Source organism: Stegostoma tigrinum, chromosome 5 (assembly GCF_030684315.1).
Source record: "Stegostoma tigrinum isolate sSteTig4 chromosome 5, sSteTig4.hap1, whole genome shotgun sequence".
NCBI classification, from domain to species: domain Eukaryota; kingdom Metazoa; phylum Chordata; class Chondrichthyes; order Orectolobiformes; family Stegostomatidae; genus Stegostoma; species Stegostoma tigrinum.
The window spans coordinates 3,713,444-3,730,916 of record NC_081358.1 but is presented as its reverse complement, the minus strand read 5'-3'; the positions used below and the strand labels follow the sequence as shown (position 1 = coordinate 3,730,916).

Sequence of the window (17,473 nt, the reverse complement as noted above, 5' to 3'; positions counted from 1 at the left end):
ACAGCTACCATGATTGAGATACACCCTTTAGATTTCTTCCACATTCACTGCCCAGACACAAACCAAACATTGGTGACACCAAATCTCATTACACTTCACAAAGTGTACAATTCATTACAATTCTTCACATTTTGGCTGACCTGGCCCTAAAACTTCCTCAAACACCACTCTTGACATACTGCCTCAATGACTGCTCACTTTCCATTTCTGGGGCTGTGCCCTTCTAAATCCTTGAAAACTGAACTCTAAGATAGTAGGAACTGCAGATGCTGGAGAATCTGAGATAACAAGGTGTAGAGCTAGATGAAGACAGCAGGCTAAGCAGCATCAGAGGAGCTGGAAGGCTGATGTTTAGGGCCTAGACCTTCGTTCAGAAATGAAGAAATTTCTGAAGAAGGGTCTAGGCCCGCCATGTCAGCTTTCCTGCCTCTCTGATGCTGCTTGGCCTGCTGTGCTCATTCAGTTCTACACCTTGTTATCTTAAATTGACTCTAACACTTCTTCACGGGAACCGTGCTATCTTTTCACAAACAACGAGTTTCACCACAGCCACCGTATTGTCGTGAATTTATTTCCTAGGCTGTAACCTGATCCAAGTACACAAAGCAAATCATTTTTGTGGGATTCCCTTACCTTTGCTGACACCACACTGAACTACTTTTGCCACATCGTTTCACCTGAGCCCCTACGTCTCCTTGGACATTTCTGGAGCCCATTTTTCTGAGCTGCATACTAACTCCTAAAACTACTTCTGACGACACAAGCCATCCAAATGGTTTTAACTTCTCACTGAATCTCTGACTGTTCAGATTTATGTATCTCAGTTAACTGTTTAGCAATCCAGCTAAACAGTTATTTTCTGCACAGGTTCATTTCTGCCTCTGTCTGTAATCTTCAACTAACTGCACGTCAACAACCTCTGAAACGTTTTAAGTGACCTTTTGAAAACTTGCAGTATACCCAACCCTTGTTCTGAGGTGGTATTGAATGTAACTAATGTTTTGGAACTGTCTGTCTGCTGAACGTTGCAGTGGTAACTGACTGCAGTTCAAGTTGGTACAACACAAAGGAATTCATCACACAGTGTTAAACAGTCATGATATTGGTGCTCAAAATGTCTTGTCAAAGTAACTGTCTGTGATTTGCCTTCTTTTCCATAGCTTGTCTCCTAAGTTTGAAGGAGTTCCTTTTTAGTAACAAAAAATGATACTTCTTTCTTTGATTTTGCTTCTTTACATTTGGAAGCTTTATCATAAAGCTGAATTCCTTCATGTTTTGTCGATATTTGAAGTACAGGCATAGTGATATTATCACTGGATTGTTAATCCAGAGACTCAGGTAATGTTTTAGGTACCCAAGTTCAAATACTGCCATGGTAGTTGGTGGAATTTGCATTCAGTAACAAATAATCTGAAATTAATAGTCTAATGATGACTTCAAAACTGTTGTTGGTTGTTAGAAAACCTTCTGGTTCATTAATGTCCTTTAAGGCAGGAAACTATTGTCCTTATCTGGTCTGGCTTACATGTGACTCCAGACCCACAGCAAAGTGATTGACTCTTAACTGCCCCCTGGGCAATTATGGATGGCCAAAAAATGCTGACCTTTTGAGTGAAGCTCATGTCCTGTCAATGAACAATAAAAAAAGTTTGAAAGTGCGGTGATATACGCAAGATTGGACAGGTACTTATTATCAGATTTACTGACCTGTTAAGAGAAAATTTCCCTGCATGTGCTCATATTTCAAACATGTATATAATACTTACAATGTTTTAGATCCATTAATTTGTATTTGATCTTATTGGATCATTTAATGTAGGTCTTGGTGGTTAAATGTTTTTATGTGTTTACTTTTCTAAAATGATTAAACTAGGAACTTTATGAACACATGAATAGCTCTTTAGGAGGAACTGCATTAGAAGGCTCCCAGGCTTGCTTAGGTAAGTGAATTAAAGTTGTATCATTTGCATTTGAATAAATAAGATTCACATTAGGATTTGTGTATGTATTTTGCCTCCGACACAGAAGTAGTTTTATCCTTTTCAAAAGACAAAATATAGGGTTATTTCAAGTAGTTTCATAGCTTTGTGTGGTTGTTAGTGAACTGTTTAAACTAATTGAGACTAAGTTTTTTTAAAACTGGACAGTTACGAACAGTAAGCAATTAGTAACCAGCACCCACTTAAAAGTTAGCCAGTCAACTCATTTCATCTGTTTACTTCCACCATTCGTATAGCAGAACATGAAGTACATTGTTAATTGTTCAAATTCTGAGTACTCATGCTGTTTCCTTACATGCGCAGCTCCATCTATGTTAATATTGGCAGGAGTGACTAACATACAATGAATGTGGAGACCAAGACTCATCTCCTGTGTATGTATGAATGTTATTTCTTCGTGCCCAGTAGAAGTAAATTACCCAGAATTTACTAACACATCCCTACCGTATGACAAGGTAGAAAAGTGCCCAAACTGTGAGCACACTGTCATTGATATTGGATTAAAGATGAGACTTTTCAAGGATTTTGTTGGTCAACTCATTGCAGTATATTCATGGAAAGATGTCTGCAAATTGTACAGAACTGTATTAAACAGGTTCACCTCTTCTATTTAGTTCCTTTAGCAGCATATGCAAGCCTAGTCTGGCAGATGTACCTTTAGCATGTGGCCAGCTCAGCCATTAATGGTACAACTGAGCTGCTCTTGTTGGCAGCCATTGAAGCCTTGACTCCAAGTACATTTTTTTGTCCTTTCTTTTCTCATTCCTTCCGTAACAAGTGCATACCATGGAGTAATTAAGCAGTTAAACAGGAGCTGCACATGGTAGTTAGGAGTCTTCAATGATCTTGTTTGACCTGAAACCAAAGCGCAATTTATTTTTCTTTTTACCGTATCTGTAAGTTTAACATTCATTTTACACATATTTATTTGCAAGTACTACAGCCACTGCGATTAAGACCAGGTTTGCAGTGTTGTAAATACTGTCAATTACTTTGAGAGGTCTCTGACTTCCTCTCAATTAGCTTTTCTATTAGATAACCTGATGTGGAGTAGCTGGCCACGTCAGTGAATAATCTTCTAAATATGATCATCATTGTTTCTGAGAGTACAGAAATAATTAACAAAATTACGATGAGTGTGTGCAGATTTCCCATAGCTGAAACTGTGCTGTTAAATTGCTATGTGCATGAGCGTCAGGTTATAGAACATAGAACATACCACATGAGGTAGTAGTAACTGCCGATGCTGGAGAAACTGAGATAACAAGGTGTAGAGCTGGATGAACACAGCAGGCCAAGCAGCATCAGAGGAGCAGGAAAGTTGACGTTTCGGGTCTGGATCCTTCTTCTGACCCTTCGTCAGCTTTCCTGCTCCTGTGATGCTGCTTGGCATGCAGTGTTCATCCAGCTCCACACCTTGTTATCTCTGGTTATACCAAGTAATTCTTTGAGTAAGAAACAATTTACAGGATGGAGAATAGCTTTGCTGCTGCTGCTACACTTGATAACATTTGAGTGCAAATAACAGAGTAGTGCATATTGGACTTTATTAATTACCATCTCGTTTCTTATGACCTCACCTTTAGTTTTTCCCAGAAGTGGAACTGTTCCTTTCTTACCTGAACTGCCTAGCTCATTCATAGTTTTAAATAACTTGTCAGGTTTCTTCTAAATTTCATTGAAGAAAATAGCCCTGGCCTGCAGTATTGTAAGGTCAGCCTTTTTCATAGGAAGAATGAAGAGAAGTTATATAAACCAATTGATAGCATTCAAAAAGGGATACAGAATAGAGATCTTAATGTTTAGGAGCAGGACAAGTTGAGAAGATCATAGAACATAGAACAATACAGCGCAGAACAGGCCCTTTGGCCCTCGATGTTGCGCCAACCTGTGAACTAATCTAAGCCCCTCCCCCAACACTATCCCATCATTATCCATATGCTTACCCAAGGACTGTTTAAATGCCCCTAATGTGGCTGAGTTAACTACATTGGCAGGCAGAGCATTTCACGCCTTTACCACTCTCTGAGTAAAGAACCTGCCTCTGACATCTGTCTTAAATCTATCACCCCTCAATTTGTAGCTATGCCCCCTTGCACGAGTTGAAGCCATCATCCTCGGAAAAAGACTCTCACTGTCCACCCTATCTAATCCTCTGATCATCTTGTATGTCTCTATTAAATCCCCTCTTAGCCTCCTTCTCTCCAATGAGAACAGACCCAAGTCCCTCAGCCTTTCTTCATAGGGCCTGCACTCCAGACCAGGCAACATCCTGGTAAATTTCCTCTGCACCTTTTCCAATGCTTCCACATCCTTCCTGTAGCGGGGCGACCAGAACTGCACGCTGTATTCCAAATGAGGCCGCACTAGCATTTTGCACGCAATACTCACATCCCATGAATAAGAAAAAGACCTGTAGATGTGGTACATTGGGTTTCCAGAAGACCTTTTTTTTAGTTGCCACATCAAAGGTTACTATACAAAGTTTATTTTACATGGTTTTATAAAAGATCATTTAAAAATAAACAAATAAGATCCTTGTTTTTATAAACAGAGACATACAATGCAAAATCTAAGATATTATTATAAAATCTTATAAATCACTGTCCAGCTTCAGCTTCAGTATTATGTTTAATACTGGGTACCACACTTTCAAATGTTTGAAGGTTAATGCTAGAACTAAGAGATAATAGTACAGCTGTTGGAAAATACTGAACAGGTTGGAGGATTTTTCTTTACAGAGGTAACTTAAAAAAAATCTGCTTCAGCTGTTAAAAATGTAATTGGATTAGAGCGATGTGGAGGGAATGTTTTCATTTCATTCATGGGAAAATCTAAAGCTAGGGTCATAAGAATGACATAATTACAAATAAGAGACAACAAAAATAAATTTCTTGAATCAATGGTTAGGTTATGGAGCTTGCTATAAAAGAACTGGTGAGTCAAATAGCTTAAATGGTTATGAAAAGAAAATTCGTAAGTGCACGAGAGAGAGAGAGGAAATCAAAGATATGCTGAAATGAGGTAGACCGAATTGGAGGAGATTTGTGTAATGTGTAAATGTCAATTCAAACCAGTTGGGCTGAATCACCTATTTCTTTGCTATTTATTTTGTGTATTGTAATTTTATTGAAAGACTTAGGAAGGATGCAAAGGAAATTTACAACAATGGAACCAATGGTGTAGGGCTGAAAAGGAAGATGAGGAATAGAAGTTGCTTCGAAAGCTCAGCAGGTCTGGCAGCAACTGTGAAGAAAATAAATCAGAGTTAAAGTTTTGGGTACCTTGACCCTTCCTCAGAACCAAAGAAGGGTTACCGTACCAGAAACATTAACTCTGAATTTTTTTCTTCTCACATGCTGCCAAATCTGATAAGCTTTTCCAGCAACTTCTGTTTTTGTTCCTGATATACAGCATCTGCAGTTCTGTCAGTTTTTACAAAGGAAGATGAGGATTTTGTTTCACTTGGAATTCTTGTGGTATGGCATTCAATGTTGGAAAGATGGGTTGAAGCTGATTAAAGTTGAATAAACGTTCAAAAGAGAAAAAGAAATTGCTTCTTGGGAAAGGGATAAGGGAGTGGAACGAGCAGAATATCTCTTTCAAAAATCCTGCAGAGCACAATGAACTGAATATTTTCCTTCTGTGCAATATTATTCTGTGATCCTTCTTCAAGTCTAGTATCCATTGAAGAAGACAGATGGCAAGGTTCCTTCTTGTCAAAGGAATAGGAAACTATATTAGTGAGTTTGGTAGTTGTTAATTTTTATCGCAGTTATGCTATTATTTAGGAAGAATTAACAGTTGTATTGTAGTTTCTTGTAAATTGGGATTCTGTTTTTAGGTCTGTCTCCGCGGGACCTGGTTCTCCATTTCAAGCATAAGGTACAGTAATCAATAACAACAATTTCTCCCCTGATTTATTTTGCTTTTGTTTTACTCTGGAAACGCTTTTAATCTTGACATAAAAGACAAAGTAACAAAAGCCAAATGTTTTAGATGTTTGAGTTATAAAATGCCATTAATTCTGAATTTCATTTGTGTTCCAAAATGTATGTTCCTACTTTTGGACGTTTTGTATGAACTATTAACAACTACTTTTAAGACATTCTGATTTAGTATTCAAAATACCAGACATCTCTGAGTCTCTCTCTTTTCTGCACAGAATCTTCATTTTCTTACTTGCAATATTGACTTCAGACTGTCACCTTGGGAATATATATCCTAATGCTTAAATCCCAACTCCTACACGCTCCTGTTTTGGTACAATCCTTCTTAGTCCTATGCCCAGCATTCTCTACCTCCTTGTCCTAAGCTTCCGCATGGTCTCCTGCTTCAATCTTATGGTTGCACCAGCTTTAACTTTCAAGGATTTGTAGTTTAGAATTCTTAAGCCTAAGTCTAAGCCTAAATCGTCCTATATTACTGCCTCAGAAAATTTCTCAAAGCCTACCATTTATATTCAGCTTTCAACTACCTTACCTAATTATTTTTTCTCTCTCTTAATGTATTTATCAGCATATGCATGTGTCTTTCTCATCCTGTTGCGCTCTGTCTCTGTCTGTTCGTCTCTCTCTCTCTCTCTCTCTCTCTCTTCCCCCCCTCTCTCTCTCTCCCCCTCTCCCCGTCCATGCCCCCTTAAATTCCTCAAACCACTCCAAAACTTTGCTTGCAGTAACAGTACACAATGATGCTAAAGATAGTGAGATTTGGTCATTATTTATTCTTCAGTCAGGCAAAAATTTCTACATCAGATGCCTGGCTTATAAAAGCCAAGCGTACATTTCCACATATTAAAAATTGCTAATGGATCACAATTAATCTGCAGAAGGGAATCTGGACAGTATTTGTAACCTCTTATCTTGCCTAAACTTGTCCTGAACAACAAATTTGAGACTAATATGTGCGTCTGTGATTGTTGAAATGTTAATTGTTCCAAAAGGACAAGTCCCCTAATTCCACCCTTTTTCACTGTTGTCTAGCTGAGTGAGGACACTGGTGATACTTTAAGCTATTCATTATTAGCTAGTGGACTTTATTTCACTCCTACATTGTCACCATTGGACCCCCAGAAGAATGTCTAACATACAGTCTTAAATGAGTGGAAACTTTCTATTAAACATTAGGGACTTGGATGAAGGGACCAAACATATGGTAGTTAAAGTTGCACATGGTGCAAAGATGGTTAGGAAAGCAACCTATCAAGAGGACAGAGGGATTTAGATCCAGTGGGTTAAGTGAGCACCATGGCTACAGGAGAAAGGGAAAAGCAGTTCAGGTTGTACCTCCCTAACTTGACACCCTCTGGCCTGGCAGCCTCTATGTTCTGGCAAAAGATGATGTCTGTATACATGATACAAGAGAAACTCACAGAAACAAAACCAAAATATGTTAGACAAACCATGCTGCAAAATTTGCAAAAGAAAACAGACAAGGAAGAGTGGTCACCAGCTTTCTACAGGTGCCTGCATAAATACATAACTCCACAGCTGAATAGTAAATCGAAGGTCACCATCAGAAATTCACAGAGGGCAATGCCTTTACATGAGTTGGTATCATTAGGATGATAGAAGAAGAATGGGAATAGAGAAAAGAAAGGTTTTACAAACTCCCTTGATTGCTGACTCTGACAGGTGACCTCACATGATTCAGCAAATTCTCCTGCCTGCTAAAGGCCCGGTTCCAAGGGTGCTGGATTATGAAGCCACAACCTAGTGGAGACAGACTGCAGAACTGAATAGCGCAGAGGAACCTCGATGTGCAGGTGCATGAATGATAAAAGATTGGTATGCAGGTGCAGGAGGTGAACAGGAAGGAAAATGTAAAGTTGCCATAGACAATACAAAAGTACAGCACAGTACAGGCCCTGCAGCCCATGATGTTGTGCCAAACTTTTACCCTAAACCTAAGGCCTATCTCACCACCACCGCTACCTTATACTATCATCCAAATGCCTATCTAATAGCCGCTTAAATGCCCCTAATGAGGCCGACTCCGCTACCCTCTCCAGAAATGCATTCCATGCCCCAGCCACTCTCTGGGTAAAGAACCTACCTCTGACGTCTCTGCAATATCTACCTCCTTTCACTTTAAAACTATGTCCCCTCATAAAAGCTACCTCCACCCTAGGAAAAAGTCTCTGGCCGTCTACTCTATCCATACCTGTGATCATTTTGTACACCTCTATCAAGTCACCTCTCATCTTTCATCGTTCTAAAGAGAAAAGCTCTAGCTCTCTCAACCTTTCCAAGTAAGACCTTCCCTCCATTCCAGGCAACATCCTGGTAAATCTCCTCTGCACTTTTTCCAACACTTCCACATCTTTCCTGTAACAAGGTGACCAGAACTGGACACAATACTCCAGATGTGGCCGAACCAGGCTTTTGTATAGCTGGAGCATAACTTCATGGCTCTTGAACTCAATCCCTCTATTAATGAAAGCTAACACACCATATGCTTTCATAACAACTCTATCCACCTGGGTGGCAGCTTTCAGGGAACTGTGGACACAAACCCCAAGATCCCTTTGGTCCTCCACACTGCCAGGAATCTTTCCGTTAACCCTGTATTCTGCTTTCAAGTTTGTCCTTCCAAAATGAATCACCTCAGACTTTACAGGGTTAAACTCCATCCGTCACTTCTCAGCCCAGCTCTGCATTCTATCAATATATGTTTGTAACCTAGAACAGCCCTCAGCACTGTGATCCACCTTCATATCGTCCGCGAACTTGCTAATCCACCCTTCCACTCCTTCATCCAAATCATTTACAAAAATCACAAATAGAAGATGACCCAGAACAGATCCTTGTGGTACACCCCTCGTAACTGAGCACCATGTTGAATATTTTCCGTCCACTATCACCCTTTGTCTTCTAAGGGTCAGCCAATTCTGAATCCAATCTGCCACATTTCCCACTATCCCATGCCCCCTTACCTTCTGCATGAGCCTACCATGGGGAACCTTATCAAACTCCTTACTTAAATCCATGTACACTACATCCACTGCTCTACCTTCATCCAAGTGTTTTGTCACCTCTTCAAAGAATTCAATAAGTTTTGTGAGGCATGATCTACCCCTCACAAATCCATGCTGACAATCACAAATCAAACTGTGCCTTTCCAAGTGATCATAAATCCTATCTTTCAGAGCCCTTTCCAATAATTTGCCCACCACTGACGTAAGACTAACTGGCCTGTTATTTCCGGGATTATTCCTGCTCCATTTTTTGAACAAGAGAATGACGTTTGCCTCTTTCCAATCTTCCGGCACTATACCCATGGACAGTAAGGATGAAAAGATCATCACCAAAGGCCCTGAGATCTCGTCTCTCACTTCCCAAAGAATCCTTGGATAAATCCCTTCAGGCCCGGGGAACTTACCTATCTTCAACTTTGTCAGAATTCCAAGCACATCTTCTTTACTAGCATCAACCTCCTTTATCCTACCTGCCTGTCTCACAACATCCTCCTCTTCTAGGTCCCTCTCAGTTGTGAATACTGAAGAAAAGTATTCATTAAGGACCTGTACTATCTCTTTAGGCTCTGGGCACAAATTCCCTTTACTCTCCTTGATCGGCCCTACCCTTTCTCCGTCATTCTGTTTTTCTGTGCATATGTGTAAAAAGCCTTGGAGTTTTCCTTGATCCTGTATGCCAATGTTTTCTCATGCCCCCCTATAGCTCTCCTAAGGCCTTTCTTCAGCTCCTTCCTGGCTAACTTGTATCCCTCTCGAGCCTTTTCCGTTTGTCTTTTCCTAAACCTTACATAAGCCTCCTTCTTCCTCTTAATCAATCATTCGACCTCTCTCGAGAACCATGGCTCCCTCACTCAACCGCATCTTCTCTGCCTGCTAGGGGCAAACATATCGAGCACATGCAGTATGCATTCCTTAAACAATCTCCACATTTCTATCGTGCTCTTCCCTGACAGCATCTGTTCCCAATTTATGTTACCCAGTTCTTGTCTAACTGAATTGTAATTTACCCTTCCCCTAATTATAAACCTTACCCTGCTGTACGTACCTATCCTTATTCATGACTATCGTGAAAGAAACAAGAGTTATGATCGCTACCGCCACAATGTTCTCCTACCAACAGGTTTAACACTTGGCCCAGTTCATTGCCAAGCACCAAATCCAAAGTGGCCTCTCCTCCTGTTGGTCTGTCCACATACTGTGACAGGATTCCGTCCTGAACGCACTGGACAAAATCCTTTCCATCTAAACTATTACAACTATAATGTTTCCAATCAATATTTGGAAGGTTGAAATCACCCATGACTACAGCTGTTGCTGTTTACTACAAGAAGAATTAAGTGTGAAATTTGAGGAAGTGTTCCTGCAGCTGTAATTGGGCCTAAGACTGCATGTAGAATCCTTTGTACCTACCGTTGTGGTCTCTTTCTTAAGAAAGATGTAATTATATTCAAAGCTGTTCAGAGAAAAAGATGTTACCTTATGATAGAAGGTTGATCAGGATGGGCGTTTGCAAACGGGAGGTCCCAGTAAGTCTAGTAGTACAGGTAGGTCCATTACAGTCAAAAATGGGAAGTTATAATGGGGAAACAAGGTGTGGTTGCAATTTAATGTGTATTTTGGTTCTGTCTTCACAAAGGAGGACATGAATTATATCCCAGAAACTTCGGGGAGCACAGGATCCTGTGAAATGGAGGAGTTGAAAGAAATCAGAATGAGTGGGGATATTGTGTTAGAGAAATTAATGAGATTAAATCTTCATAAATCTCCAAGGACTGATGATCTACATCCCGGAGTATTTAAGGAAGTAGCCCTAGAAGTAGCGGACGCAGACATAGTCATCTTTCAAGAATCTATAGACTCTGGAACAGCTCTTATGGATGGAGGCTTGCTGATATCCCCTTGCTATTTAAGTTAAGAAAGTAGACAGTAAGCAGGAAATATAGATTGTTTAACCTGTCTTTGGTAGTGGGGAAAATGCTAGAATCCATCATAAGAGATTTAATAGCAGAGCAGTTGGAAAACATTGTCAGGATTGGACTGAGTCAGCATGGATTTGTGAATGGGCATCATGCTTGATAAATCTACTGGATTTTCTAAAAAATATAACCAGTAGAGTTGATAAGGGGTACCCTGTGGATGTTGTTTACTTGGCCTTTTGAGAAGGCTTTCAATAAGAGCTTAGCATGTAAATTTAAAAAAAACAAACATTTGGGGTAGTGTATTGACATAGATAGAGAATTGTTTGGTTGGTTGTTGAAAAGTGTTAATTTCTGTTTTGCAGACAATAATTCTCTTCAAGTTGATTCTTTTGGAGAAAAAAGTAAGTAATTCTGGTAATTGCTAATTAGCTGATGGTCAGAAATTTTGCTTGTGTTTGGTTATTCGTATTAAAGCAGTTTTGGTATATTTGCTTTGTGCTGCAAAAGAGTTTACACACTGCAGCAATAGAGCAATGCAGGTCTGCACCTGTGGGTATTTAGGTTTGAGATGATTATGCCATACATTGCATATCACATAATATCACACCACATATCACTTGTCAAGCAATGAGTGTTTCTATAAAAAGTATTCTTGGTGTTCAGTACTGTTGGCATCACTGAATACCCACTATTAACATTTTCCAGTCATCATCTGGATTGTCGCAGCAGCATTATATGCTGTGGTTAACAGAACAGGTACAAGGCTGGCTGCGCTGGAGACAGGCTCACGTTTTGACATGTGAAAGCTTCTCAATCCTATAAAGTATGAGCCAGGACTGAATAGGATCCAATCGCTTTCTAAACCTTAACAGCATCGAGGATAAATCGGCCTGTTTGATTGGTATCCATGTGTCCAGCTCCCACTCCCTCTACCACTGCAAGCAGTGGCTTCAGTTTGTATTCCCTACAAGGATTCTCTGTAACAAATCATCAAGCTGCTTTCTGTCACACTTCAGCCTCAATTGTACAGAAGGAAAAGGGCAGCAGGTACCACTAATTCCAAATTCTCCAAGTTCCAAGTCAGATATAATTCTGACATGGACATGTGTCAATGTTACTTGATTGTGGGTTAAAACCCTGGAGCTCCTTATCTGATGATATAGTGGGAAACATTCCCCATACAAACATACATATTAGGTGCAGGAACAGGCTATTTGGCCCCTCAAGCCTATTTGTGCGAATTGATGAGGTTGTGGCAGATCTTTTTGTGGCCTGAACTCCTTTCCTGACCAACCGTCTCATCAAGAAATGATGTTGCACACAGACAATGAAACCAACATTGCTTGTTGTTCGATGAGTCAATTAATGAAAATTGTGCATAAATATCAAATACAGAATTCTAAATTGATATGGAATTTCAACAAGGTTTGAACCTTGAAATGGGAAACGTCCAAGCTTCCAGTTCAGAAAAATGGATTGTCTTTGGAATTCTGATGAAATAACAGAAACAAAGTGGAATAATTATCCGAAGTAGCATTGTACTGAATCCCAAGTTATGGCATGAAACTTGCCTGCCTGTCAAATTGCTGTACTGTTTCAGCACCTAAAGTAAGCAGCATGATTATAAAATGTCATGAAGATTACACAAAAATGTCAGATAGTCAAATAGATGTTTAGAGTAGGCAAGTTGTTGTGTAAGTGGTCTGCCAAACATAAAAGTAAATGTAAGACACTCATAAGCTTACACCAAAAATTGTGAAAACTCACCTAATTATTATTACCAGAGAGAATTTTCCCTTTTGCATGTGTCAGTGGCACAGTACTGTCACACTACCAGGGCAAAATAAGAAGGCTGAGTTTTTGTGTGAATAAACTGTTCTCTGAATATATGTACACTAGATACTGCTGTGTGATAATTTATCAAATTGTCTCATAGATGTTCAGAACTGAATGTTCCAGATGTTAGAAATCTGAACTTAAAACACAAAGTTCTAGAAATATTCAGGGGTCAGGCAGTATCTGTGGAGAGAAAATCTGAATGTTTCAAGTCATTGAATTTCACCAGAGATAACAAGGTGTCAAGCTGGATGAGCACAGCAGGCCAAGCAGCATCATAGGAGCAGGAAAACTGATGTTTCGGCCCTAGACCCTTCTTCCGAAAAAGAGCCTGAAGAAGGGGGTAGGCCTGAAATGTCAGCCTTCCTGCTCCTCTGATGCTGCTTGGCCTGCTGTGTTCATCCAGCTCTACACCATGTTATCTCAGATTCTCCAGCATCTGCAGTTCCTACTACCTCTGAAAGAATTTCACCAGAGTTCAAGTTGCTAAGCTGAAATATTAACTTCTGTTCTCTCCATTGCTACTGCCTGAGCTGCTGAGTATTTCTAGCATTTTCTGTTTTTATTTAATAAACATTCAGAATCTTGCACTACCAGATATAATGAGTTACAGATTTGAAAGAAATTTGCAACACATGAGGAATTACAGCCTTGAAATAATTGACTTTTGGTAAGTAGTTCATATATTTGACCTTTTTGCTGCATTTAGCACCTTCACAGACTTGTGGAGAGATGAGAGTTACTGGTTTTTAACTTGTTATATCTACTTAAAACTTTAAATAATTCCTACACTTAGATTGTTTATGGATTTTTGAAAAAAATATAGCCTGAATGATAATAAAATGACAACTGTCTTTACAGGTTCTGTTTTATTTGTCACCAGTAAGTCGTCTGGTTGGAACCCTGATGACTGTTCTGTCTCTCTTTCCAGGTAGGCACCTACCCATTTGCACCATTGGCAAGTGAACTCAGAACCTTGCAAAGCACGTTGCAATCAGTGCAGTACTTTTGAAATGAAGTCATTGCTGCAAAGTAGAGAAACATGACAAGTACTTTGCACATTACAAAATCCCAAAAACAGTGATTAAATATATGACCAGATAATCTGTTTTTACTAATGTTAGTTGTGGAACTCAGAGGACTTCCTGCTCCTCTTCAGCTAATGCCAAAGGGATCTTGGAGATTCAACCTAGAGGGCCGTTGGAACCTTGTCATAGCATTCCATCCAAATGATGGCACTTGTGACATTGCAGCATGCCTTGAGTACTGAACTGAAGTGTCAGCCTGAATTACATGCTCAAGTCTCTGGAATGGAGATCATGATTCTTTGATTCCATGACTCGAGTGTTGCCCTTAAGCCAAGGTTAATTGTTGTGGTGAAGTTAAACTACCAAGCATTACCAGTATATTCAGTTTCTTTATAGAAAACATTGGCTGGGGCATTGAGTTTAAAAATTGACAGGTAATGTTGCAGCTTTATATAACCTTAGTTAGGCCGCATTTGGAATACAGTGTTCAATCCTGGTCACCACACCATCAGAAGGATGTGGTGGCTTTAGAGAGGGTACAGAAAAGATTTATCTGGGTGTTGTCTGGTATGGAGGGCATTAGTTAGAAGGAGAGGTTGGAGAAAATTGGGTTGTTCTCACTGGAATGACGGAAGTTGAGGGGTGACCTAGTAGAGGTTGACAAGATTATGAAGGTCATGACAGAGTGGACAGTCAGAAGCTTTTTCCCAGGGTGGAAGAGTCAGTTACCATGGGCCATGGATTTAAGGTGCAAGAAGCAAGGTTTAAGGGTGACGTATGAGGCAAGTTTTTATACAGAGGATGGTGGGTGCCTGGAACACGTTGCCGGGAGAGGTATTGAAAGCAGACACTATAGTGACTTTTAAAGGGCGTCATGACAAATACATGAATAGGATGGGAATAGAGGGATACGGTCCCCAGACGGGTAGGGGCTTTTAGTTGTGACAGGTGGCATGTCGGGGCAGGCTTGAGAGGCCGAAGGGCCTGTTCCTGTGCTATAATTTCCTTTGTTCTTTAAAACCTCATTTTCTGTGATTTAGGTTCATTTGAAAATTTTGATTTTGGTTACCAACTCTGGATAATGGTTTGGTCTTTCAGTTGGATTCTGTTCAACTAATAATCTACATGTTTATCATTGTTGTAGGAATGGTAGAACATGGTCTAGCAGATTCATCGCAATACAGACCACGAAAAAGCACCTCCGAGGACGTTGCACTCCAAGAACATGGTTTGAATGCTGAAGATTATGTTTCCATTTCTGTGTCAGATATTTCAAACCCTGCTTCAGAATTCAGTGTAGAAACAAAATATCCAGGAGGAGATCATCATGAGAAGATGATAGAAAAGGTGGTAACCTTTTCAGATGTACAGAGGTCTGAGCACACAGATAGTAAACAACAGCAGCAGTTGCGACTGCCACAGCACATTTCATCCAACTCTTCAGAGAGTGACTGGGAAACTTTGGATCCAAGCATCCTTGATGCTGACAATGGGGTAAAGGAAGAGGTGTTAAACGAAAAGGATCATTCTGACAAAAGAGAAGCATTTATGTCAGATTCCTCATCCTTGCCAATCACAGTGCAACCACAGGCTAACACTGGCCGGACAGTGATAGTCCCAGGGTTAATTTCAGGTCTGGAGGAAGATCAATATGGTATGCCTTTAGCTATTTTCACGAAGGTAATTTCTAAAAATATTGCATTCCAATTTTGGTTTAAGTTCAAGTAGGTATCTGTGTGTTGTCATTTTTAAATGTAGTATAGTGAAGACATAAATGCCAAAATGGGCTTTGCCTGAGCATTTTTCTAAACTTAGGGGCCAAAAGTTTAATTGACCTAAATTGAATATTTATCTAAATGCTGGATGAGATCTCTTCATAAGTGCCATAATCCGGCAATATTTTGCCAAAATATGGTGAAACTGCTAACAGCCTGTTCCTTAAAAATCATAGTGTAGCACTTGTGTGAATTGTATAATTTGTACCTCATTGCATGTTTTGATGAACAATCTGATTTTTTTTTTCTTCTGTACTTCATACAGTTTTAAGTAGTTGTATGTTGTCTTTCATGTACACAGCATCCTTTTAGATGATAAAAGGGTTTGGCCTCGATAAGAAACATTTTCATCTCGAGTTATGCTGTTTTTACATGCCTGGCTGTGGTTGATTTCATTTCATCTGGACCAGACTTTCACTCTACACAATTATTCATTGCAGTCATCTCAAGTAGAAGATATACAAGTGACACTGCCTTTGTATTTCCAATCTGTGAAGGGTAGCTATCTTCATAATTTTAGATCAAAGTTCTCTCGTCAATATTTACACTTAATCTTTTTCCTCGATGGTGCTCTTTTCATCGCTTTACAGCCATTGAACAGGCAGCACAGACATTCTTCCCATCTTTAGAAGCTTAGAAACAGGAGCAGTTTGTGCTTTTTAATATTTTGTAAATTTGGAAACGAATGGTCAATCTTTTGAACAAAAACAGAAGTTGCTGGAAAAGCTCAGAGTTAATGTTTCAGGCCCAGTGACCCTTCCTATCAACTGCTGGTAGCTAGGAAAATATTGGTCTATATATAAGAAGATAGGGTGGGGGGGGAGGGGGAAAGGAGTAAATGATAGGTGGGGCTAGAGCCCGTTGAGAGAAGAACAGTTGGATAGACAAAGGAATTGATAATGATCTGGCTAGGAAGGTGAATACCTGTTAATAGAGACTGTTAGTGGCAAACAGTAGGTAGAGTGTAATGACAGGCGACATGGTAACAAGGCCTGGTGTGTGGGGTAGGGAGCTGGGACTGGAGAGTTCAGGCCCTAAAATTATTGAGCTCGATTGTTGAGTCCAGAGGGCTGCAGGACCCTCAAGCGGAAAATGAGGTGTTGTTCTTCCAACTTGCGTTGAGCTTCGCTGTAACATTGCAATAAGCCAGAGACAGAGATTTTGGCCAGGGAACAGGGTGACGCATTGAAGTAGCAGGCAACAGATAGTTCAGGGTCTTATTTGCGAGCAGAACACAGATGTTCTGTGAAGCGGTCACCAAGTCTGTGCTTTGCTTCCCCACTGTAGGGGAGACGACATTGTGAGCAGCAAATTCAGTAAACTAGATTGTAGGAAATGCAGGTAAATTGCAGCTTCACCTGGAAGGTATGTTTGGGTCCTTGGATACTGCAGAGGGAGGAGGTAAATGGGCAGGTGTTACACCTTCGCCGGTTGTAGGGAGTGGTCCCGTGGAGCTGTAGGGGTGCTCTAGGGGGTGAAGGAAGAGTGGAAGTGGGTGTAAGGGAGGGAATGGTCCGTGGGGAATGTGGAGAAGCGAGGGGAATGGAATACATGTCTGGTGGTGCCATCTCACTGGAGGTGTTGGAAATGGCGCCTGATCATCTTCCAGATGCGGATGCTGGTGGTTGGTAGGTAAGGACAAGGGTCAGTCTTTTGATGCAGGAGGTAGTCCTGTAATCTGCAACTAGTTACAGACTGTAGAGATGTGATGATGGGGAATCTTTCCAGCTGTACATTCCTCATTCTGTAGTTTATTTCCATTCGTGATAATAGGCAAGTTGAAGTTGAATTGATTGGATACAACTTTGTGACTGTGCCCATATAAACATCGAAATTAGGAGCAAACGTAGACCATCTGGACTCTCAAGCTTGTTTCCAAATTGATAAAATACGGCTGATCTGATTGTTGTCGCAATTCTACTTTTCGCTCTGACCCCCC

At 40.3% G+C, this 17,473-nt stretch overlaps 1 protein-coding gene across 4 annotated transcripts in view; it reads left to right on the top strand.

Annotated features, from left to right (window-relative positions):
* avl9 (AVL9 homolog (S. cerevisiase)) overlaps positions 1–17,473 on the top strand; it is a 79,324-nt gene that overhangs the window by 29,779 nt on the left and 32,072 nt on the right. For all 4 annotated transcript variants that reach the window (XM_059645769.1, XM_059645771.1, XM_059645770.1 and 1 more), the window contains exons 6-10: positions 1,874–1,940; positions 5,845–5,885; positions 11,258–11,296; positions 13,593–13,662; positions 14,904–15,439. In XM_059645769.1, the coding sequence (XP_059501752.1) occupies positions 1,874–1,940; positions 5,845–5,885; positions 11,258–11,296; positions 13,593–13,662; positions 14,904–15,439 (753 nt within the window). The remainder of the gene's footprint in view (positions 1–1,873; positions 1,941–5,844; positions 5,886–11,257; positions 11,297–13,592; positions 13,663–14,903; positions 15,440–17,473) is intronic.